This window comes from Lissotriton vulgaris, chromosome 2_1 (genome assembly GCF_964263255.1).
Source record: "Lissotriton vulgaris chromosome 2_1, aLisVul1.2, whole genome shotgun sequence".
NCBI lineage: Eukaryota > Metazoa > Chordata > Amphibia > Caudata > Salamandridae > Lissotriton > Lissotriton vulgaris.
In genome coordinates, this window is record NC_141687.1 from 1,029,021,851 (window position 1) to 1,029,048,256 (window position 26,406).

At 43.2% G+C, this 26,406-nt stretch overlaps 1 protein-coding gene across 2 annotated transcripts in view; it reads right to left on the bottom strand.

The window, feature by feature from the left end:
* Positions 1 to 26,406, bottom strand: part of TANC1 (tetratricopeptide repeat, ankyrin repeat and coiled-coil containing 1) — a 773,242-nt gene that overhangs the window by 65,573 nt on the left and 681,263 nt on the right. For both annotated transcript variants that reach the window (XM_086956663.1, XM_086956662.1), the window contains exons 20-21: positions 13,484 to 13,607; positions 12,352 to 12,527 (exon numbers count right to left, since the gene is read on the bottom strand). In XM_086956663.1, coding sequence (XP_086812789.1) covers positions 12,352 to 12,527; positions 13,484 to 13,607 — 300 coding nt within the window. The remainder of the gene's footprint in view (positions 1 to 12,351; positions 12,528 to 13,483; positions 13,608 to 26,406) is intronic.

The window sequence follows — 26,406 nt, forward strand, 5'->3', positions numbered from 1 at the left end:
ACGGGTATTACATAAGGAAGGCTATAACCTGGCAAATTGTTGACCTAGATTTTGGAGAAAGAATTAGCCCCCACTAATATTACTGCAGTAAAAGATGCCAAGGGGAACACCCACTACACACAAGAAGGAATAAATAGAGCTTTCCACACATATTATAAGCAGCTTTGCGCAAACCCAAAGGTATCACTGAGGACGGAGATAGTCGATCCTCACGGTACAAAGATTGTAAAGGCTTGTTCAGCATTCCGTCCATCATTTGTTCCTTTTGATACAATATTTAATGCCAAAGGTCCCGATAGCTTTTCTCTTTAGTGAAACCCTACCAAACCTGCAGAAGACTCAGGTCGGCGGGTGCAGCGTTTGTGATGGTTCCCGTCATACAAAGATCTTGTTTGGGCTGTTGAGACAAGAAACCCTAGAAACAACTTTCAGGAAGAATCTTAAACCCTGGTTGTTTAGGTGGACCTAATTCCGGCATTGCTTGAGTGTGCTTCTAGCCTTTTTTTGCTCCCGGCTCAGTTCCATCCTCTCTTTATCTGCAGTTTTCTTTTCCCGATCTCTGCTGAGGGTTGTGTAGGACAGTCCTAGCATGGGGAAACTCAGTTTGGAATAACCATTGCGCTTAAAAATGTATAACATAGTATAACATGTTTTTATATTTTGCCACAGGGAGAGCAGACTTTTGATGCGTTTCCCTGCTTGCACTGATGAGGGCAGGAAAACAGATCAAAATATTGCTTCCGCCCAAGGTCCTTGGGCGGGAGCATTGCCGCCTACCGATGCATGCGGGAAGCCAGCTAGGACCTTGGTGGCACCAAACTTTGACAATGCAGGCCTCAGCGATGGGGTCCCCGTGACTGGAAAAGGCCTGGCAGGGGGGGGGGGGGCATATGGCGCCCCCTCCCCATTTTGAATAAATTTGGCCCCGGGTGTGCTGTTCCCGGGCCTTTAGAAGCTCGGGGAGAGGGGGTGGGGGGTGGAAGGTCACGAGGTCCACCTCCCCATTTTTGAAATATACTTAAAAGAAAAAGGGCCCTGGGGATTGGATCCCCAGGGCCTAACAAGTTTCAAGGAAGGGGGCAGGGCCACGCAGCCTCCCTCCCATTATTTTACTTTTTTTAAAAAGGGGCCTTGTCAATATGGTCCCGAGAGTCTAACAGGGCTCGGGAAGGGGACCACACTGCTCCCTCCCCTTTATTTTAATTAGTGGCCTTGGAGGATGGGGTTTCCAGGGCCGAACAAGGCATGGGGGAGGGGGGGGGCTAGACATGCGACCCCTTTCATTATAAAAAACGGCCCTCCTCCCCTTTAATAAAAAAAAGAAATGAAAGTGGCAAATGGGGACCTCAGGACGTGCCCCCCCCTCCCCCCCCCCCCCCCTCCCATTAATAAATTAAAAAAAAGTCTCTGGGGGACGGGGTCTCCAGAGCTTAATAAGGCTTGGGTAGGGAAGACATGCGGCCCCCTCCCCTTTCATTACAAAAAAAAAACCTGGAGGATGGGGTCCCCAGGACATAAGGCTCGGGGAGAGTGGCCACTTGACCCCTCTCCTATTTGATAAAAAGATATTTTTGTTGAAAGAAAAAAAAACGTTGAAATTCAGTGAAACAAACAAAGGTTAAAGTAAAGTTATAGTTGGGTGAATATTTCAGTGGCATCATTAATGTTTTGAACAAAAATAGACATAGAAATTCATAGTTCTAGTTAGCGTAGCCAACTATAACTTGCACCCCCACCATGCACTCCTTATGACCTCACACATTACATCACTCATGATATGTTCTATGAAATCATTTACAACATCACTCATGACATTTCAAATGACATAATTGATGACATCACTCATGACAACACTGATCACCCAAGCTTCTTTTGTACACTTTGCTCTATAAATGGGTATAGCATAAGAGGTATGAAAGCAAGTGTAAAATAGCTCATCATTACGGCCCCACTCCCCTTGCAGATTTCGGCAACAGCGGTGGGCTCCCTGGGTTCTTTAATGGCTCAGGGAGGTGGTCCACGCAGTCCCCTCGACTTTAATACGGGTCTGGGGCTGGGCTCCCTTAGTAAATGTGTCCAGGACACCATTTTATTTTTCTTTCTTTCTGATCCTGCATGAGTCCTGCTGGCTTGCAGCAATTTTCTCCAGTTTTCTTTGTTTTTGGCCCCAGGGCTACCCCTACCTTGCCACTGCGTATACTTTTCACTTTTTACTCCAGGTCAGGGGAGTAAGTCCCCAAGTCTTGTAAGGGCTGCCAGCAAATTTTTTTCTGATGTTGCCTGTAGCCAATCAGAGCCATCGTTCCGGCTGGAGTGAGATGGCCCCAGAGGAATAAAGCTCCCTGGGCCAATCAGAACGCTCTATTTTTAAATTGGCGCTGCCACAAGTCTCTTGAGCCTCTTGCGGACCCAACCGTCCAGATATACAATTATTTGTTAACCTTAGTTTCTCAAAAACGACCTAACGGATTAACACCAAATCACAAAAAGCACAATTGGCAGAACAAGATCTAGCTTCCTTCTAAATTTGGTGTAATTTAGTTATCAGTTTTTGCGGTAGCTCGTCTTAAAGAAGTCTTTGGAAAATGTATAGAGATTTTGCATTTTGGGACCCCTTTTTTTTCTTAACCCCCGCTTGACGGATCATTGCAACACTTTCCATGCACAAACTAGCCAAAAAGTATCACACCTTTTTGTAAAGTTTCATGGAGATTCATAAAACGGTGCTAAAGTTATTAGCAACACATTAAATGCTTTTCCAACAGACAGCTGCCCTAACTAGAACTATCCAGTGGAATAAATATATATTAGTGTGATCACCTGCTGATCTGGGAGGATGTATTTGATAGTGGTACTAATTAGTAGCTGGTATTGGTATCATTACCTTACTTCTTATGGTATGTGTTATAAAATAGAAATGTTTTACTATAAAGAAAAAAAGAAGTAGGTTGATTAGAAGTAAATTCTTGGAGATTCTGTTATATGTGTGGAATGTTAAGCAAAACTTCGCCCACATGGTGTTACATAAAGGTCATACCTTCTTAATGTAGGTGAGATTTTGACATGTACCTTGGATTAAAGGATTTACTCATCAGCCCAAATCACACAGAGAACAAGATGGAAGATGAGGAATTCAATCAATTACCCATTTAAGCCAGGCTATGATCTTAAGAAAATTTTCAGTCCTGAAGGCAATAGTTAATGGCAACCTTGTCAAACACTACAAGCACATATTGTATTCGGCAAAATGAAAAACACCCAATGGAAAGTGTGAGAAGTTGGCCTGGTATATGCTGACCACTAATTATAGTGGGCACCTTGTACGAGTCCAAACAACCCTTATTGATGATTAGGTTAAAGACAACCTTTATTGAAAGCTATCCTAGTGGTAGCTATGGAAAGCAGCCCTCAGGCTAAGTCTCGAAGAATGTAAGGCAGCTTGTTTTACCAGATCAGAACCTCCTTAATGACCAAATGAAAGGAGACCCACACAAGTAATATATAAAATATATGTATTTATTACTAAACACTCTCTACTAACCTCTTTATGAGATTAGAGAACAAAGAACTAGAACAACAGTAAATAGCACAATACACAGTGGGCTCCAGGGGGAGACCAAACCGTATACTAAGAAAGTAGTATAACAACCACGACTTGACTAGACACAGTGCCTAGAGCACGTAGGATCACTGGGACCCCAAGGAACCACCCAAGGTAGTGACACAGGGGACCCACGGAGGACGGGTGCAGTGTGAGAAGACACGAGCTCCGTACAACTCTATGGGAAAGACGCGGTTGGAATTTTAAAGATTAAGGACACTTCGGAGAGGACTTTGCGCGAACCTTTTCAAACATAGAAGGTTCTAAGGCCAGCCTCCTTGTGAGCACCGGAGTACTTGTGTTACCTAATCCAGGGAAGCCGGGTGCATAGGTGTCAAGTGATGTCGGGAATCTTTGTTGTTTTCAATGGCGTGATGCTGAAAAATGATGCTGCCGGGAAGATGAAAAGTGTCCAGCAGAATCCCAGCCTGGATTCGAGGTGAGAAGAACCTGAAAGTAGAGGGGACAGAGTCTGGGTCCCGTCAGCGTGACCAGGGTCTCGGTAGACAAATGCCCACCAATGCCAGGTACTTCAGGTGAGTTGATGCGATGCTGGACTCTGCAGTCATGCGGACCAGGAGACGTCAACGAAGACCAAAGTCCGGAGGTGAGCTGTCCCATGAAGTTGAGAGCTGGGGGGTCAGTGTCCGGATGGAACACCAACAAGCCTTGGCAACTGCAACCCACGTGGTCAGAGGAAATCAGCTTTGGGAGGCCCAGCAAGGTCCTGGGGACTCACCAAGCAATGGAGAGTCAGGGCATGTCTGGAGTAACCAGGAAAGGCCACGGAAGTTAAAGTTACCTTCACAGGGACCCACAGGCCAACGGACCAGTGATCGCGAAGGGACCTTGAGATGCATCACGAAATACCAGCCCATGGAACACTCGTGGAGTGTAGGCCGGAAATCTTCTGTGGAAACACTGCTCGGGTCAGGATTACACGTAGCCCAAAGCACAGCTTCAGGGGTCGACGAAAAGCATATGCTGCTGCAATAGAGCACGGTGCACAGGGGTTTCAGGTTGCACGGTCCCCACGAGGGATACGGGCATCAGAATTGCTGAGAGTGCAGATCACCCTCAGAGACCTCAGGAACCCACCTCCTGTGTTGCAGAAATTTTCGGAGTCCTCAGGAGTTTCGGAGATGCAAACCGGTCAGATGCATTTTGGTGCCTGCTTGGCAGGGGAGTAACTCCTTTACTCCAAGGGAGATTCTTCAGTCGCCCAGCATTGTGCAGATCGTCAAAGTACTTGGTTTCTGTAGCAGAGTTTAGTCCAGGTAAAATCCAGAGTCCTGTAGTCAGGGTTTCTACTTTATACCCAAGGAAGGGGTGGGAAAAACTTTGCGGAGCCCACCTATGGGAAGGTCAGGACAGAGGGGTTGCTACACCCATGTCCTTTGTCCAGTTTCGCGCCCCAGAGCAGGAGCAAATGGCTCCTGCAACCGGTTTGAACTAGACTATGCACACGGACACCAAATGTGCCCCAATGCAGACTTTAAACACTCTCAGAGTACACCCACCCAGCCCCAATACACTAAATCCTGTGACAGGAAACTTATTGTCAAGCCTTCCCCTGCTTGAGCTTGGCTCAGCAGCAGGAGGGCAGACTGTCTGTCAGCAGCCATTTTGTGATTCCCAGGTCGAGAAAGCTGGTACAGGTAGCCCGGTGACCCACAGTAGTGGATCTACAAGGGAGGAATCATGCCTCCCACACCAGTTACGGGTGTGGAGGTATGATTCCAAGGTGTTTGACACATATGGTTCGCTGCATCACAAACAATCCCGGAAAATAGTTCAGAAGGCTGCAGAGGGGCTCTGCCCATGTAGGTGCACCGTTTCACATAAAACCCAGTACCCTGCCTTCAGGATTGATTAGGCCTGCCATAGGGGTAACTGATGTGCGCGTGCAGTAATTTAGAATAGATATAGTGAACCTATATCTAAGTAAGGGGTGCATGCACCACCTTACACAGGCTGCAGTAGCAGACCTGGGGTGTCAGTTTGAATGGTCTCTCAGGGGTGGCACAATACATGCTGCAACCCCTGGAAAGCCTCTGGGGTACCTATGCCCTGGGTACATAGTATACCATATACTAGGGACTGATAAGGGTACCCCAGTATCCAATATGGAGTGTACCTAAAGTACATGCAATCAATTTAGGGAGAAAGCAGATAAACTGGGGTCCTGATTAGCAGGATCCCAGTCAGACTGGTCAAAAACCAGCAAAACACCAGGAATAAAGTGGCAGTAATCATGCAGTCATATTCCACCTTCCTGCAGAAAGCACATATCCTTTGGGTTTAGTTTTGGCTATGCTTGCCTGAAATGGATGAATTTCAAGAGTGCAGATGTGAAGGGTCAGGCTACTTTTTCTTTAAAATTACTATGCTCATCCGCACCTGATTCTGCTGTATAAAAGTACTATGAGGACAAAGAAGTCATAGTGAATCTCTCACACATCCCTGGCCCTTCCCCATTTACCTCTTTATACCTACTTCTCAGCTGTAGCAACACAATGCATGTTCTAATTGTCAAAATCTAAGTTAATTTTATTTTCACAACCACATCAGATTTTAAGGAAGCAGGATATTAGTATTTTCCTTCACATTAGACAACAATTAAACGTAATTGCAAACTTTATCAGGATTTTCTGCCCCACTTAGACTGTGCCTTGTCAAAAGATATCTAAGTAATAAGAGCTTCCAAAGTAGAAGTGATGCAAATTTCCTTTAGCCAGAAAACAAGCACTGTTGCACTGATATTTTCTGAAGAGAGGATGCTTAACAAAGAACTAGACCTGCTAATTGGTTCCACTCCCATTTAGTTAATCTACCAGATTTAATGTCAAAAGTGTATAGGCTGCTGACCCAGACCACATGACGGCCATCTGCTGTGGCCTGGCATCAGACAGAGTCTTCACATCTTAAAGTTGGGTATCCTGTACAGTCAAATGATGCCAAAATCCCCACATGTACCAAAAAAATAAAAAGAAGGAAATATACAAGTGTTGGCACTATTGGAAAAAAAGACTGCAACAGAGGTCTGTGGGAATGAAGGAACTGAGTATTATGGCAGAACACCAGTGAGCAACAGAGTCCTGTGGTAGTTCAGAGTCACTGTCAACTGTGGTGAGGAGCACACAACAAAGGACAGAGGAGACAGGGTTTTTCTTAGTATACGGGGCATTCTAGTTTAAGGGCCATCATATACCTTCACTCCTACACTACCATCAATTGAGCCCTTGAGGATCATCCAAAGTTGAGGAAAGGCTAGACCATCTGAGAATCGCTTTCAAATTGTCAATGGCTAGCACAGATTTGCAGCATGCTGGCATCTTGATTATCCTGGTCTGTGACGTACTAGGCAACCTTAGGGAAAACATCCATGTCGGTAATGTCTGGCAAGTCACAGATGTGTGGTGGGTGCATTATTTGTGATCACTGTCAAGATCAGTGTCTTTAAACCTAGAGCTACTTTTGACTTTGAGAAACTTGCTATTTGCTAGAATAAAAACTGACAGCATGCTTTATAAGAGCATCATCTACGATGCTCTCATCATAGCTGATACTCTGCCAGTAATTCATTACACTTAAATGCTTGCATAAGCTCAATTGCAATTATAGCGAATTTACTGTTGCATACCATTATTAATGGGGCCAAGCAATTTTACTATTGAAAGATGGGTTTAGGTCACATTCTATCTAGGACTATGTCTTCCTGCACAACAAACTTATTATTTGTTATTTCACTACTGTAAGATGAAGGTTTATTTAAGAAGTGTATGCATCCGGGGAATCATTTCTAAATTGAGATATGCACTGTTTAGGCACATTTGCTCTCTGCATCTTGTCATAAATAAGTAACCAACTCATTAGCCGTCATTTTAACAAAATCACATTTTCCACTAACTAGTCTGCTGTTCTCCGACTCTGCTAACTAACGATGGGCATATTATCTTTGCTCCACAAATTAGACCATTTTGATCAAAACAAACACATTTTAAAATTGCCTTGTATTTGCATGTTGTGTTCAATAAACTACACAGACATTATACTTCAACTCAACATCCCTTGCAAGAATTGTTCACTCATCACTTTACCAAAAAAGCAGACACAAATAAAAACAATTGAGAATAAGATGTGTTTTGCTTTTTTAATGCAAAAGGCACATACCAACATGGATGGCTTGAACTTAGGCACAAAATATCACATATTTAGAGCTACTTGCTAAAGCGGGAGATTGTGAGGAGGGAAGGGAAAAGAGAGGGGGTAGAGAGTGTGACTGTGTGTGAACAAGTGCTCGAGTGTGTATGAGTCAGTGAAAGTGTGAGTGCGAGTAAAAGGAGTCCTGTGCACCAGCTCTAGGCAGTAGACATAGGTACAGCTGCAGAAAAAGTTTTCTAGTCTTAACACCATCAACGCTTATGGTTTCCCCCCCCTGTGCTGAAAATCTGTAATTCCTACTAATCATGACGAGCTCAGCTCGGCATGAGTGTACGAGAGGTGTACCTCATGACGAGCTGAGCTCGTCATGAGCGTCGAAGGTGTTAAAGAGCGAGGAGAAAATGGCGTATTTTCACTGAGGAAAAATGCCGCTAGCTCTGGTCAAATCTCAGGTTTTCTAAAGGGGTTTGCCGCGATCTCCATTGTGACTCAAACTGCAAGCCACTGACTTGAAGGAAGAGGAAACCAGATCTTATGTTTACAGCCTCGAAGACGACTTAAGCACAGTAAGAACTCTTTACTGCTCTGTTTTCCAGAGAACCCCCCCATCTATATTTTAGACTTTGATCCAAAGACGACTATCTAATTATGTGCTCGTCAATGGCTACTTTAGTAGTACAATAGACTAGATTTGGCATCATGTATCCTGCATTCCAGTCTTAGGAAGATACATCAGCTGGGGACTTACACAGTGCCATTACTCACCTGCATGATACCTAACTAGGACTAAATCACCGGTAGAATGTGGACAACTAGGGAGAATGATCGATGAATAGTAAAAGTAATTGATTAACCAATTAATTCATTGCACTGTAGAAACCTGCGTAGCCCTACATTTTGTAGGTTTGTCTGTCAAATAAATTAATCTACACATTCAATGTATAGTGTCAGAAAAATGGTTCATTGTGAAGTACGGCTGTGCGATATTAAGAGTTTCTGGAGTATTGGGGTTTCCTTTCAAAAGTTCTTCTCTTAATACTAAATCTATCTCCTGATTAAAGCCTATATTCTCAGAAAATCTTCCAAAGGAGGCAAAATCTGCCTACATACATTTTATATTGCATTATAGGCATCCTTATCTATACCTTCCCCAGGGCATAAATGAAGCCTTGAACACCAGTGGGCTTGAGAATATTTACACTCTTCCTGAATTTCTCAGGCACACATGGATGATGGTGCCTACACAATCAAAAACAGAACGGTTCTTGGAATTGCACTTTGTCAAACAAGCTAGAGACAACGAGAAGTCATAGCTCTCTGTTAAGTGCTTCTTGTTTCTGAAAGCTTAGAAGATAACAGCATTTCTTTTGGCGCTAAATGCAGGAAAAACCCTTCAGGTACTACATTTCAGTGACGTTTTGGAAAAAACATAACCTTTTGTCATTTATCAATTTTCAGAAATCACAAAATAAAATTTTCAGTGATGATTATCAGTATAGTCACCATCTTGTGGAGATAAAAAAACACGAAAGTTTATGAATTTTGATTGTGAACATGGTGCACATGATTCATGGGGATCGCATTTTTTCTGTTCCTGTTAACAATTGGCAAATAATAAGTTAATGCAAACTTTCATTAGGCCAAGGCTTGAAAATGAAGTGGGTGGCAAGAAGGCTACTCGTGGTAATGTCGAGCTCTCTCAGCTAATTAAAACACTGGGTTTTGGTGGACTACAAGATGCATGTTTGATGCACTTGCTGCTTGAAACATTCTCTGAAAGGTCTCAGGTGTCTCATCTCAGTAGGCAAAATGTGATCAGCTGCCTGAATAACCCCTTTCAGTGGTAGGCTAACCCACTACATCATAATGCACTGCAATGCCCATCGGTACTAGTAAAGGATATCCCATGGTTCTTTGTTTGAATTACCACGATTCTGTTCATTCTACAAGACCTTTTTTGCTTTTGAATCACTATATCCTTCGCTTCCATCAATAACCTAATTAGACCGCACTGCAACTATATTTAGATGAAAGGGCCTTAGATTCAATTGCACCGTGCTGAAACAAAACTAGGTCTGTGACCAACAGAGGTGCTACACTTTCTTCTGTGCAGTACAGTTTAGAAAAATGGTTATGGCTTTATTTCTATGCCATACTTTGCTCCTTCCCATTGCAATTTATACCCGCCTCATGTACCAAGGCGAAAAAAGATTGAGCAGTGAAATTTACAAGACATTTGGTGAGAGGAGTTGGTCTAACGGCTAGGGCGTTAGCCCTCGAATCTGGGGAACTGGGTTCGAGTTGCAGCAATGATGCTGAACATCCTGTGATTCTGGGCAAATCACAAAATCTCCCCGTGCCTAACAAAAAACTAAAAAAATGAATGTGTCCTCATGTAATGCAACTGGTGCTATGTAAAGCGCTCTGATACCTGATTCGGGTCAAGTTTGCGCTATATAAAACTCTATCAAATAAAATTTTAAAAATCAAAACCTTACTCGGAGTTAATCAACAAGTACTGGCAAAAATCAACACGTCTGGTGACCCCGGCTGCCTGCCTTTTGGATTTTTCAATGCTTTTTTTGTCACAGTTTTTCCAAAATGTTATTGCTGGGAGACTGCTTGATACGCCTCAAGCTGAAAAGAAAACTAGTTCAACACAAAGTATATTTTTAAGGCCTTGAAAAGTACATATTGCGAAGTTAGTCTCTGGCATTGAAGGGAACTACTTTGTGTGTGGATGTGTTAAATGTAAAAGGGCAGAATGCAGTCATTCAAAGTAGTACAGTGAGCCAATGGCTAAAGTGTGAGCCAATGGCTAAAGTGGACTGACCCACTGTCTAATGATGTATGCAGTAGTGGGAGGAGGAAAAGGTGAATGGCAGTAACAGACCGATGGATGAGGATGGATGGCTGAAAGCCCCCATGTGTAAGTACATGAATAGATATAATTTTAGTAAAATCAAAAGGTCTTGGCTAACACCCGACCTACAAATAGGAAGCACATTTGTAAGAGAACACAAAGTTACAGGTGGAAGCAATAAATACTTCTAGTGAGGCAGCCAGGCATCGTAGTCATGAATTAGATCAAGGTCTCTTGGATAGTAGTCAAAACCTCTATCGAAAAGGAAGCTCCTTTCTCATAAATGTTTCCATCCTCTGGCTCTTTCTCACAATCAGAACGCTCCCTCTAGCTGTTTCGAAAGAAGTTCTGACTCTAGACATAGAAAGAAAAAAGGCCTGGTGAAGATGCCGCCTCAAAGAGCTCCAGGAGTTGCTAATAGGAAGGCTCTTCCAATGTCAAATCGGGCGCTGGAGTATAAAGTCATGTGGTTAGTGCCTATACTGCCTCAGTAAAGTCAGTTGTGGTGGAACCAAATAGCTCAATGGCCATCAGTTGCGGGGAGCTGGCTGTATCCATATTAATAAAAGGGTCTGATATGGATGGGTTGATGTGAGAGAACAAAAAATCAATGTCCTCGGAAATAGGTTCCAATGCAGTTGGCCAACTAGGAAAAAAATACCTTCCAGACAGAAAAATAAATGAACTTCTCAGCCCATGAAACGTTAACTAAATCACTAGATCTATTCTGGATGACTAACAATGTTTCTAAGAGGAGCATAACAGCCAGTTTCTTTATAGCCTTCATGATTTTCCACCCTGACCTAATACATTTGGCGGACATCTTTTAAGGACTACTGGAAAAAAAGCCAACGATGCTACAATATTAAATAAAGGAGTAACTGTGGTACAGAAAAAAAGGATCAGAATCTATTGGAGGTGGAATGGGTAATGTCAATGGCACTGCTATCTATATCGTTCGCTCGGTCTTGATGTCCTTTGAAAATGACTGAGATTTACTAACACAGCTTCTGTAGATATTTAAATTATTGAAAAAGCAGCCAATTAAAGAAGAAACCATTTTAAAACAGACTGTATCTTAAAAAACATTCCGAGGCATATATCACATTCCCTTTTATACTTTGGGGATACTGCTGCACATTCCAGAAAGCCTGAAAAGAGTCCCATAGCATCACTGTGGCTTACACCAACAGAGTTCGTAAGCCGTTCTGACATCCTCTTAGAATTCTACAAATTCTTCATTTAGTGATGTTCATGAGCCTCAACTCTGTATATAGCAATACAGTTACAGGGAACAATTACCAATGTTTGTAAAGTAGCCTTCAAGGAGATCTTAAGAGAAGAACATTCCTAGAAACCGTTAGTAAACGGAAGTGAGCTGAGAACCAAATTTGGTAGACCACTTAAATTGTTTCACTTTCAGCTGGTGGTCTTCAAACTTCGAGATTGCAAAGGGAGTAACATAATACTTATACAAAATAGACATTCCACACAAAAAGGAGATTAACATTCTGTACACAAATGGGAACATTTGGTGTGCAATAAAGAGGTAGAACAGTTGGCTATGTGTCGGCCTTCGAAATCCTTTCAAGCTAGAACGAGTGAGTACCAATTTAAATGGGCACCACGTGCTGTTTGCAACACACATCATAGCAAGTAGTGGTAGTATTATTTACTGCACTTTGCATGCATGATAAACTCAGCAATAAGAAATGCTACTTACAATGTCTGCATCCCCAAAGAAAGCAGCCAAATCCAAAGGTGTTCTTCCATTCTTATCTGTCTGATCTATTTCAGCACCTTTTTCAACCAAACATTGAACCACATCCTTATGGCCCTTTAAGCAGGCCCAACTTAATGGTGTTAATCCCTCTTTATCCACTGAAGAAACGTCTGCACCTTCAGAAGGATCATAAGAATGATTATCAGTACTGATGTATACAAAAAATAATAAGATGTTTAGCAGCTTCTACAAAAGAGAATTGGGGCATGTGGTCCACTGAGATTAAAAGGTATTAAGAACAAAAGTACGCCTTCCTGAAATTCCCCCTCCTACCCTCCACCAGAAAACCAAAATCTAGTCCCTCTTATATCAGGATTGCAGTACTCAGAAAGGAAGCAATTAATCTGGCATGATCTAACGAATTTAGAGCTAAACTTTGGGGATATAATATATCACATTGGAAGAAGGGAAGTGATATGACAGGACACATTATCCTTCTTCCTGACACCCCATACCAAATGGAGACACCTTAAATTGCATTGTCTAAAGGTTACATTTTGGACTCTTTAACTATACTATTGTGACCATTTGCCCACTGCACATTTCAGAAATTCAGCAAACTATGTAGCTGTATCTTTCACGTACTTCAATTTCACTCCCAGTGCTACTCATTTCATGTATAACTAGCACTGCCACCACTTTTCTTGCCAACATTGACACCAGTCGAGATTCAATGGAGGTCACCTTTGATGAATATTATGCTATGCTAAAGTTACATAATAGAGGCCAATAAAAGAAAGCAGCATTTTCCAAAATGACCATATATGTACTCCCTGGATTTCTGTCCACTCTTGTCTATGGTCAACTTTCATACCAATATAACATCAGAAGGCGGTGTGAGGGGGGTATTACAAGTATCATTTCTGAAAAAGAAGGTGCAAATGAAGTAGGTTTCTGGCATTAAGACTCACTTTAAAAATTGTACATCAACATTTGTATATATAAATATAGAAAACTTGAACAGGGTACCTTTAGAAACCATACTTAGGTGTATCTCCCTTCACAGCAAGTACATGAAAACAAAGGCAAAAGTAATTTTTTACTGCAGTGCCTCTAAACTGCAGTTTCTTACCCTGTGAAAGCAAGAATTCCACAGTTGTAAAATGTCCTTCACAAGATGCCACCATAAGCGGAGTCCTGCCCAACTTGTCACTTGTGTTCACGTCACAACCATGTTCTAAAAGAAGTCTCGAAATCTGAAAAGATTTTTATTCCATCATTTTAAATTAATTGTATTAAAAATCATATAGTCAATAAAACGTCCTAAAATATTAACCTTTAAAATCCAATTCACAACTCATGTTATTTTAAAATATATTTGTACAATGTACTGTCTCAATACTGTATATATATATATATATATATATATAGAGAGAGAGAGAGAGAAAGAGAGAGAGAAAGAGAGAGAGAGAGAGAGAAAGAGAGAGAGAGACAGACAGAGCGAGAGAGAGCAACTGTACTGATAAATACACACTCACACATTTCTACAGTGCAAAGGTCAAAAGTTAGTTTATAACCACGTAGGGCACAAGTGGCATGAGAAAAATACATAAACCATATATACATATGTACACAGTATAATACACTATTTAATACGATTGTTGGTGCAATGAACAGCTATTCCGATATATTAGAAGTAAGGAATCATCCTGCAATACTCAAATCCTCATGTTAAATCATTACTCTCCAAGTGAATAAGGGCTTAGAACGAATGTTCAAAACATAAACCTCTCCAAACTTAGTAGCCCTGGTAAAAGCTTATGAGACAAACAAATCCATCTCTTTTGCTGTGTAGTACAAAATAAATATATCCACAGTTATATTAGGAGTTGCTCAAATTGTTGGAGACTTTTAGACACTGCAAATTAAGATACCTAAATTAGCTTTAATTGGACCGGTAAAGACTACAGAATAGCCATACGCTTCTGCCCATTTAGTAGCCCTTGTAAAAGCTAATTTGACAAAATTATCCAACTCTTTCACTGTATGATACAAAATATCTACCTGAAAGTAATTCAATGAGTTGGAGGAAATGGAAGGAAACTTCTGAAAACTACACTTTATTTAAAGAGCCTCTATTTAGAAATTCATCTCTGAAATGGTTTTGTAAAGGCTACATGGTAACACTACCCAGTTTGGCATTCCCATATACATACAAAAGAAAATGTATTTGATGTATAGGTATATTGAAATATATAGAGAACAAAAACCCTATTATATGTGACATTTCAACACGTAACACGTATTAGAACATTGGAATGTTGAGTGCTCTATTGAAAACAATGGAGTGCTCCGGGCTTCTAATGGCTGATAAAAGTTCGGAGTTCCAACAATCATTCACAGCAACAGCTGTGACGAACGGCCTCACAGAGCTAATTGGCAGTGTAGGCCGCCACAGCAGCTATATTACAACATTGGAATGTTGGGAGCTCCATTGAAGACAATGGAGTGCTCCCTGCTTCTACGGACCAGTAAAGGCCAGCAGAGTAACATTCCAATGTTTTACAAAGGCCTCTCGGAGCTCGTGGGGATTTCGAGAAGCCTTTTTTTTATTTGTTAGAACATTCTGCCCTCTAGTGGCAGAATGTTCTAATAGCCTTATAACCCTTCGTAGCAGTGCTATACTGACTATTAAAGTTCCGTCCCTCGTTAAAGTCCCTCACCTTCGGCTCGGGCCTTTAACGCAGGAGCGGGCCTTTAATAGCCGGTATAACCTGCTACGGTGGGCTATAACGCTATATAACAACATTGGAATGCTGAGAGCTTCATTTAAGACAATGGAGTTGCCCTGGGCTTATATGGGTGGTATAAGTCTTTGGTGCCAACATTCCAATGTGTGTCTTTATGTTTCTCCCTTTTTAATTTAGAACATTCTACCCTCAATGGGTGGAAAGTTCTAAAAGCCTTGTAGCCCTTCTCACTTATTATATGCCTGCTGCACGGGCCAATAACTTTTTCAGGGCCTTTAACAACCTCAGCAGCACGCTATAAGTATATAATGCATGCCACTTTTAGTGCCATGTTATCCCAAGTAGAATAAAGCAGATATGTCCATATAATGGAATACATTTTGAAAGAAGGACATGCCAACCTGCATGGCATGACTTGGAGCAACTGTAAACACCAAACATTTATGCTCAACACAAACTTTTAAATAAAATAAAGCCAGACCTATTGCATTTTTTCTCTCAGAGCTTCCCAGCCTTTGCTGCCTTACGTGTAATTTGTTTCATAGCAATCAAGGGTCCTTATGGTAACACCGACATGCTTTTAATTTAGTGTTCATGCCAAGCTTAATAGTCCATGAGCTCTATTTATGGCTGATGAAACACTTTACATAGTAAATTTATATCAAGTGTAAGATAAAATAAAATATAAATACTTACAACAAAGGAAGCATGAAAATGTCATGCTTTGACAGTAGAAGCCTTTGGAAATGTATTTATCAGTGGGGGGAAAACTTTGCTTTTCTCATGAACGTTTCAAATCAGATAGAATGCAGCCTCCCGGAAACAAGAATTTGTGTGAGATCTTGTCTTAGTTAAATTTCCGGCCTGTAGGCCTTTGACTCCTTTATTACCTTACCCAATCACAATGCTTTAAGAACTGGAGGCAGGGTCAGCTGAAATGAGCAAGAGGAAGCGATGCCATACGAAGGTAGAGAGAACCTCAGCTGCAGTATAAGGTGATGTTCGGTTTTCACGCTGTGAAGTCAAATACTTCACCAATCACCTCAGCCCCAGCATGGCTGACCTTGCTACCAGTGGAGCAATTAGGGTAGGGTGACCAGAATTCAAGAACGAAACCCCGGGACTGGCACAGACATAGAAATAAGGCTAAATGTCCTACTAGGTCTCAACAGTATTGGCTGTTATTGTTACTGCAAAGTTTTTTTCCCATTGGCTGGCAGTTCCAGGCCTTATGGGATGTGTAGCATTCTGAATCTTGACTGCTGCTGTTCAAAACAAAGCAAGATCAGAGAAGCAGAATACTTGCCTTCGTGTATTTAATAAAATTAAGACTTTTCTTCATAATTCACTAGGAAAATCTGCAATAACTCGAAGTAGTCGTACTTACAGGGGCTCCGTTGAAATAGCTACCATTCATCTTCCAAATATCCCTTCAAGGCCCGGTTTGTGTAACATTTTAGCTGAGAATGTGGCAACACCTTTGTTTGTTGTCTCTTAAGTGATGTTTTAAATCGCCAATGACTATTGATTTCATTGTTGTTCTCTCTGTATCATAATGACGTTTTTCATCCAACATACATTCCATTCAGATTTACATTAGTGCCTCAGCACCTTGAGGGTCTGGCTTCAGCCGCCTGAAGTGGTGTGTGTCTCAGAGCAGAGATCAAGAGGGACTTTAGATATTCATAAATGTGGATTCAGCTAGGAACTTCAGTAGGGTGCTTATCGACTAACAATGGATGACAGTAAGTGTGCAGAAATTCAGATATACAGGCGACATCCCTGAAGATAATAGGAGTTTTAGTCTACATAGGGACGGGACTGAATGTATAACAATGAAAGTGGAGTGGGGTATGTATTTGCATAGTGCTGCTATCTTTTGTGTTTACATTCTGTCACTCTGTTGTCTCTCTTTCCCCTTTATGGTCCACTATGGGAGAAGGAAGGCGGAAAAAAAGAAGGTAATCTGCTTTTTGTTAGTCCAAATTTGCTCCCATACCCAAAACACAACTGTGACTCCTATTGGAGGAAACATTCATTGTTGATACAGGAAGTATTCTAGTCAATGGATACCGACTTCCGCTCTATGTTCAAAGTATGGCACTGGCTTATCCCCTCATCTTGCTGATCTTATCCTCTCCCATGACATCTGTTTCAATATTTACGCCGATGACATGCAATTGATCATCTACCTGATGGACAAACAGTAAAAGACACAAAATTGATGGACAGAATGCAGAACAAATCAAAACATTCACCCCAAGTCAAGAGATCTGGGTTAAATCCATCATTCTTTTGCTCACCATGCCACCCCAGTTCAGACATGGCCATATGCAAATCAGTCTTGACCCTGTGGCTCATGGGAACAGGCCAGCCCGAACTGCCAAGCCATGTCCTCCCTGGACCGGAAACAAGAATCCTAAAATGGACAAATAGTTGCCTACCATATTAGTTAAGGAAGATACTAGGAGGGGGGGGGGGGTTGAATGACTAGCAAGTGGCTAAAACTCACTGTTGACAAAAAGGAGGTGATGGAGATGTGTGACAGCTTTGATCTTTGAATGGAAGACTTTTTGTCTGAAGCTTTGTGAGATCTACCTACAGTCCGTGATTTAGTTGTTAGATTTGGAATCAGGATTACTAGGATTCCTCAAGTATCAGTAACAGTTCCTTCATGTGCTTTTCATTTGAGAAAACTGAGAAATATTACACTTTTTTTGTCATCCATCTGAAGGAAAAGGATTAGCAGTAACTCCTATAGTACATCTCATGGAAACTATGCTAATGCCATATACCATGGCCTTCCTCACCATTTGCTTAAAAGTGTCCATTTGTTTCAAAAGCAGAGAACTAGACTGATCATTGGAGCTGATCGTTTTTTCCATGCAGGTCCTTTCTGGTAGTACTGCCAAAGCTGCCTGTCAAGGAACACATCAAAGTTGAGGAATTATGTCTAGTTAATCTAGCAACCTATTGGCACCCTCCTTTTTTTTATAAGGAATCCAATTCCTAACTAATAATAAGGAGTTCCTTTTTGGGAAAGAAATTAAAACCTAGCTAGTTACGCAATAATTCCAGATGAAACAGGCATGCGCTTCTCACCCTTCACCCAAAAAAACGTTTCATGCTAGTGTGCTCAGGTAAATACCACTTAAAATAACAAAGATACATCCAATGAGAATGCTTTATGTAAGGAAACACCTCTTTTTATGTGGTCACCCCCAAGGTTTTCGACTGATGCTGCAGCTTTTCCGTGCACTGAGGCCTGTTAACCAGGCATCAGTGCCAGTGCTCTGACCCTAAAGTGTATGTCTAATTGGCTTTACCCTATTGGAAATTGCTAAATTACCTGTAAGCCCCTAGTATATGGTACCCAGGTCCCACTGCATGTAAGTTAGAGGGGTACCCCAGGGATTGCACCACTGGTTGACCAACGCTGGAGTCCTCCCCTCCTTTCCCCCCACATAACACATGTCACCATGTCTGCCACTGCGGACTGGTGTGCACTGCTAGCCCAACTTTGCCACTGAAAGCAATGGCAAAGCCACCACTTCCCCTGCACATCCGTGTAAGTCACCTCACAGGGAGGCCTACCGAGTCCAAAGGCAGGGTGCAACATATGACACCCGCAGGGCATGTAGTTTACCTGTTCTGACAGAGTTTAAAGAGGGCACCCCAACCATACACCTCAACTGATCTGGAAGGAGGACAGCCCTGCTACACCAAGGGACCAGCAAAGAGAGGCTACACCATTGATGACTGCATCTGTGGCACCTGGTGCTAGTGAATAGAGGGACAGTGTTAGGGTTAAGAAGGTTTATTACAAATTCAAAATCAAGTTAAGATACATCCCTCTTAACACCATGCTATAATGGTACACAATAACGAAAGGCAGGCCCAATCTACGGAAGAAATCGAGGCGGATCAATATTGGGCAACAAGCAGTTCGGTCACAGCAATACAAAAGATCAGTAAGAGTATCTGATGCTCAGATAAGTGTCTCATGTTTGGGTGTCTACACATGGATACGTTCAAAGCACCAAAAGTAAAGTCCCAGCTAAAAGGATAGTTCTAAATTCTAAACGATCTAAAAAATCAGGAATTTCCATAAAAGAAATTAGAACTAGGCAAGAAAAAATGAAGTAAGTAGGAAAGTGTCAGCATTTCGGAAGCTCGGTCAAGAGCTGTCTTGGGCCAGGTAAGTAAGAGTTAGCCTAAGCCACAGTCATCAAAGAATCAAGGAAGCATAGAGGTCTAAGCCTCTCAAAGTTCAGAGAAAAATGTTCTAAGCATTCAGGGGAAAAAACTCTGAAGGGATCTGGAAAGCATCTGTTCTCTAACAGTGTGAACACTACGTTATAACACACAAGAGTCTTCTCAGACAACACCCTTTTGTACACAGCTTCAAGGGTCTATTGTCTTTCTCCATTTCTCACATTCTAGACGGCAGCAATTTCCAAATATCACACTTCGAACATGGGAACGACATCGTCTTCTCATGCACAAGCCAGATTGACACATTGATGAATAGTCCTTTCAGTTATTGCTCTGGCTCCCCATCTTCTTTCGTCAAGGTCTTGTTCTCAGGCTCTTTCTCTATCACTAGTACAGTAATGTATCTAGTCTTTAACTAACAATGTGTGCAAATACCTGCAAGAAATGCCCTATTAGCAGAAAATGAAAACCAGCATTTGTGCAGCATGAAGAACTATAGGCCTAAATTGTCCACTTAAAGGATTAGCAAGAGTGCACATTTAATATGAGCATCTACATTTAAACACCAGCTAATATGAATGATCAGTACATTATGTTCATGCTACATAAATCACATAGTAAATCCTCTAATTAATCATGTGTATGTCTAAGAACTACATTTTAATGCTACATATGAAACATTAATGCACACATTACATAAACCTTTTGTGTTTTCTAGTTTAATAAAATTCTACAAATACTAGGATAGTTCTCATCCAGTTAGCTAAACAGTAAATGTTATTTAATGTATTAAGGCACACATCATAAAAGTCGAACATCATATTTATAGTCAGTACATTTCTACTAGGTACGGATGGTTGATTAATAAAGGCATTTGTTATGCAAAACACAACTGATAGCAAGGGTCTCATTGGGAGGAGAGGAAGATGCCAGGAAGCACGAGTGTGAGAAAAGCTGTCTGGACCACAAGATTCTGTTCAGAGTAACAACTCAAGGACATAGCCATGTGTGAATGTGAGAAAGTGCCATCTTTCTTGCATAGGTAGGCCCCCACTTCTTGTTGAATTGCTGATGTGCTTTGCCTGAGTGTGCCATGGGCTCCTGCCAACCAGGTGCCCAGGGCCTGTGTTCCTTCCCTAAAACTGTGTTGAAACACAACCCAATTGGCCTCTCTGGCCACCTGTCAGCCCCTAGGGCATGGTGGCCAGAGAAGACCCCTTAGGGCTGCAGCACTTATTGTGCCACCCTTAGGGGCCCTGTACCCCGACACCCACACACTGCCTTTGCAGGCTGAGAGTCTAAGTACAGAACTAAACCGAGAGTCGACATGGCACACATCTCTGTGTGCCATGTCCACCAGCTCAGTGCCCTGGCATCCATCAGTCAACCCTCTAGCTGGGTGCCCTATGCCAGTGGTGTGGGTACAGGTGCATGAGCCCTGTGCCCCTACAGTACCCAGGGCTATTCCTGGGCACTGTAAGTGCAGTGCTGCCATTAAAGAGTATATGATGCTGGGAGGTTGTCATTACGAACTCCACAGCACCATAATGGCTTCACTGAAGACTGAGAAGTTTGGTATCAAACTTCTCAGAACATTAAACCCGCACTGATGCCAGTGTGGGATTTAATGTAAAATGCACGACAGAGGGGATCTTAGAGATGCCCCCTGAAACCTAACCAACTCCCAGTGTCCTGACTGTGAGGCTACCGAGGCTGCCACCACCAGACATGTTTCTGGCCCCTGGGTCGAGAGCCTGCCGCTCTCGGGGGGCCTGGAACAATGTACATCCTGGAACGAGGTGCCAAGCCTCCTCGCCCCGGATGGGCAGGGGAAGCTTCAAAGGCATAACGCCTTTGTGAGCTTCTCAAGGCCCTGACCCCCACTCTGGCGGGAAGAACGGCGGGAAACCCTAAGTGAGGAAAGGGGGTGTGCCAGCCTATGCCAACCCCACCCCTCAGGTGGGAGAGGTGAGGTGAAGCACGACTCCGGGCTCCGGCCATCTTGAAGATGGGGAGCCCTGCCCAATCACAGCTAGGCTCCTGCCCCCTCCCACAGGAGAGGAGCAGGCTAGGGGCTGTACCAGCTGCGGTGCGTCCATTGGGGCGTAGGGGCGTAGCCCCACTAAGCCTGGTGGACGCACCTGCGGCTGCGACAAGAGACTCAGTCACTCAGAGCACCTAAAAATAAAATGAAGCACAGCACAGCGCTTCGGAATCGGGACAGACCAGCTGTTATCGGGAGTGCGCAGGGGTTGGGGCTGGCCTGGTAACCTAGGTAACACAACAACATTCAATAACAAACACTCACCGGCTGCGAGTTGGACTCTGCGCATGAGGCATTCAGGGCATAAACTTGCCCGCGCATGCGCGTTACCGGCAATTTGACCAGCACGGACCGAAGGGGCCAGGGGGTGCGTCTTTAGCCTGGCCCCGTTGATTTAGAAGGCGCCAGGGCGAGGAGTCTGTGTGCCCCCCTAGCCAATCCTGGCGCTTATGCAGCGCCAGGATTGGCTGGTCCACCACGCTGAAGGAAAGGCAATCCACTATTGGATGCCGCGCGTCGTGGGTGGTGGCACACTGGCTCACGCCGCGCACTATCATCATGGCCAATCACTGTGACTTCAGCATGTGAAGCCATTCAGTGATTGGCCATGGCCATTCTGATTCGGGGTCCGTGCGCGGTGCGCGCCGTGACGTTTGCTGCTTTGCAAGTGGGGACGGGGGCTCTCTCTGTCATCGCGACTCCACGTGAGCAGCAGCGTAGAGAGAGACTGAGAGAGAAGAGACATTGTGCATCGACTACTCTGAGACTGAGAGAGTGACTAAGAACGGAGAGAATCGTCAATCGACTGACTTCGAAAAAAGTAGGTGACGGTGTGCAGCCAGGCCGCGCTTGGGGACAGGCCAGGGAGGCCTGTGAGTGTGAAAGCTGATTGGCAATGGCTCGTCGTCACTGAGAAATGTGTAACAGACCGATACTAGCTCTGCTGTCCAAGGCCTTATGGTTATGGAGCGCTGTGCCTGGCTCAGCCTTACAATCACGCAGTGCTGCTCTTTCCAGCTTCGTGAAAGGCACAAACCTTCCAGGTGGGAATATGGCTGTCCTTCATGCATTCACTTAGGCCATAATGGGGTGACTTGCTTTTAGCAACCGGCGGAAGATGACTATCAGTACAGAGAAAAGAAATGCATTCCCCAAATACTATTTGGGGAATGCATTTCTTTTCTCTGTACTGATAGTCATCTTCCGCCGGTTGCTAAAAGCAAGTCACCCCAAATACAGCACAGCTTCTTAAACAATGACTGTGCAGTCTCGGGAGTGAACAACTGGTCTATGAAATAATGAATTCTGTCTACATTAAAGCAAAAGAGTAAGTTAAAACTGCGAGGGCAAAACAGAAAATTCTCCCTTTATTTTTCAAAAGCTGAATATCCTGGAGCATATACACAAATAATAGACGCCATCAAGTTAGAAATCGTCTGTTAGTCTAAAGAAAAGGGGCTCGAGGTTGGGACTTGTGAGCGTATACAATTGCGCTGGTTAATAAAGCAACAACCCTGTCCTTTTTGTGTTTCAGCAAGTTCTGAGGGGGGAGTAAAATCCTACCGAGTTATGTTTACTGTGTACTTGTATAGCACCTAGGAACGTTCGTCGAATACTACACTTCCTGGCACTTTTTACAGATTATGTCAGAAGAAGCTCCGACAGGGGCGTCTGCAAGACACCGGTTTTGGGTTCTGTGTTGTCGCACATTGCAACTAAGAGGCCTGCCACAGAGTAAGGATGGCAGCAGTAGCACCTAGGGTTGGGTATTGCTCGAAGGAATTAACCATACAAGAGAGAAGAGCAGGCACAGCGTTTAAGATATGCCTGTATTGAAAAGTATAAGCTGCAAAAATGGTGCACCAAGAGACAATGTAGTTTACGGTTTGCACTATGTGAATAGAAACATTAGCAGCCTAGGACCATCTGGGGAGGAAAGAAAGGGGTTTGTGGTCGTTTGCACTACTCTACGACACATCCGAACATAGTGCTCTGTTTTCAGTACTCCAGTCTCCACACCGCATTGAAGTCTTCCCCACACATTACACATGACTGAAAGCTTCCCAGCCCTACTGACAGTTTAGAGGGGCTGCGCTGTTTGGGTATCTGATGTGTCTACTGGCAGACTTGTCAGTAGGGCTGCAGAAGATGTAATCCCTTATGAGGTAATCCTTGCACGCTATCCTTGACGAGGCACTGACATTTTTTGAGAACTACCTTCTCCATATATTTTTCCATTACACAGCAGGTGTGGCTGGGGCAGCATGAACATGAGGCATGTGACTGTCACTGACCCAACCCAGCAGTGATCTTGGAGGCAGTGGGCAGTTACCGGTAGACTAGATCTTTTATCTCTCTGTGTCTTTGTTCGCAGGTGAACCAGAAGCAGGAGCACTTACAGACAAGTTTAATGATTGTGTTACATGTTATTGAACACTAAACACCAAGACGCTTACAAATTGGGAAAAAAAATATTTAATCAAATTCTCCTTTATATAGAGCCAAAAACTCAAAAGTTGCTAGGTGCTGGATTCGGCATGGTTGTTCGTGAAGCACATGGTCATGTCTCACAATAGGGTTCACTGTTTTCTTCATTTGCAAGGGAAAAGTCCACATGAAAGCTATTGTAGGCCTCTTTCATCGTCTCCCTCTTTCCCTCTCATTGTCTTTTTTTTCCCTTTCTCTTCTTCCAGTTTTTCTCAGTATTCCTCTCTCTCATTCTATTTTTCTCCCTTGTCTGTCGCTCACTCCTTTTTTCTGCTTTCTTATACTGCCTGTCTGTCTGTCTATCACATATTCCACTCTTCTGTTCAAACATGATCAATTGCAAAACCAGCCCAAAGGCAAATGATATTTTCGCACCAAAGGCAAATTTTGTTCGTTTTCTGGTCTCTGTGTTTTTTTAATTGGAAATAATGGCCCTGACCGTTCACCAGTGTATTAGAACGTCCAAGTTTTAAAAGTGAGACGTCTTTCTTGGCTGTACTTTTCAATCAACCTAACTCTTGCAGCAAAAAAGCCACGTGCAACAGAATAATAATGTGTGTAACTGAGGCAGACTGACCTCTCTCACCCTGAATGCACAACACCTTCTAAAATCCTTTCACTGGGTTACACTTCTCATATTGGCAAACATTAACGAGTGCTGTCTAATTATTTACCCTTCCATTCTGTCCTCGTTGCTTTGACGGACTCCTCTTGCCTGTGGCTTCAGGCAGCAGTTTTGTCTGTTCATTTACCATGACAATGGTATATTTATGCTTTTACATCTATTTTGGCTATTGTTTATTGGTAATTTCCACGCTTTGTGTATCTTTTGTGCCCTTTTGCTGAGACTTGTCTCGGTCACGTCCAGACATGAACCGTCATCTGTCGGAAATGCATATTTGAACTGGAGCGGTCTCTTACTCTCTGACTGCTCCCCTTTTTGCCCTCTGATCTTCTCTCCCACCACCCATCCTTGACTAGTGCTGTCTCCTCTCGATGTATCTCTCGATCCCCATCTCTCGTCCTATTATTCTCATTTTCTCTCCATCCATCTTTGTCACGAGCAAACTTTTTCTTTGTGACCCTTACAAGAAAAGAATCCTCGTTTTCAATTACTCAAGCTGTCTGTTTGCCAAATCAAAACCCGACACTTAAAACCTTGGTTTCGCCTACTCCACCCCATGCTCTGCAGCCACCTGTTTCCAGCTCAGAGAAGGGGCGAGAAAGAAGAAACGTCAGCGAAAATCCTACCATGCACAACATCGGTCCTGCAATTACAGAAAGAGTACCTTTCATATTGCACGCACAGTGTTATTTAATTAATGCCGAATTGTAAAACAATTGATAAATTGGGACTAATTGAAGGAGATGATTGGCTCTCATGCTTCACTTTTATCTCCCTTGAAACATGCAGGTGAAGTGTAGTGACGTTGTGAGGGTGCAACAGGCCTCAATGCTAGCAATGCAAAAAAGAGTCCCTCTACCTCCCGCTAAGTGGTAAAAGAAAGCGATAGTCGGGGGGGGGGGGGGTCACCCGTGCCTCTGCACCTCCTCCATTAATGACAGCTGTGCCCCAGTCTGACTGAGTGATAGGGGTAACTGGCACAGCCTACCGACCCACTTGTGTTATGGCGTGCATTACTTACTTTACAAGAACCGCAAAGGGTCTTTGGATGGAAATTCAAAGTATTGCATTTTTCTTAATTAAGGCGGGATAGTAGCTCTGAACAATGCTCATGACGGGCAAGAGCATCACAGAGTATACAGTATTCCACATGTGGGCAGAGGACAACACCCCCTCCCTTTCCCCGCCTACATTGCACCTTCCCTTGCAGGAGTGTTGTAGTATCAGGTCATGACGTCCACAAGGGAAGTTTTAGTAGTGCCAGTTTGTGTGAGTCCCTTAAGAACGAGAACTGTGCACAAATGCATCAGTGTGACAAATGCAGCATGTCTAGGCCCTAATTTGAAGACCGTTCCCTGACAAAGAGGTCTCCGCGCCACAAAGTTACCAATATATAGGTACAATATACATTTTATTTGAACTTAGCCAAACGGAAGGTGTCGCGTGCCACTGAAGCGTTCCACTCGCCTTTTTTGTGCCGCCTCATCTGATCCAACCCGTTTAGTGCGGTGACCTAGTATGGCCGCTTCTGATTGCTACTTAATCTGACAGCTGCTTTGACAGTCGTTAGGTTGCAACCACCGCCTTTATCCCAAACCTCGTATGAGGCAGGCGAGAACATGTACTGTATATAAAACATATCGAGCACACAGGAAAGAATTATTGTTTGACGGCTGCAATTTTCAATGCAGTGGAGCTGTCCATGGGTGACTGTGCTCCTGACCAATGACGTTAACAATTCTTCCATACTATCCACCTTTCCTACTTTTCACATTCCCTTCCACGATCCTTTCCTTCTTTATTTTATTTGTTCTTTCTTTTTTCTTTCCTTCTTCCTTTCATCCTCCATTCCTTCGATTCTCATCCACTGTTTCCTTGTCTTCTTATCCCTCCTCCCTCCTATTTTCCCTTTCCTTATGTCCTTACATTCCTAA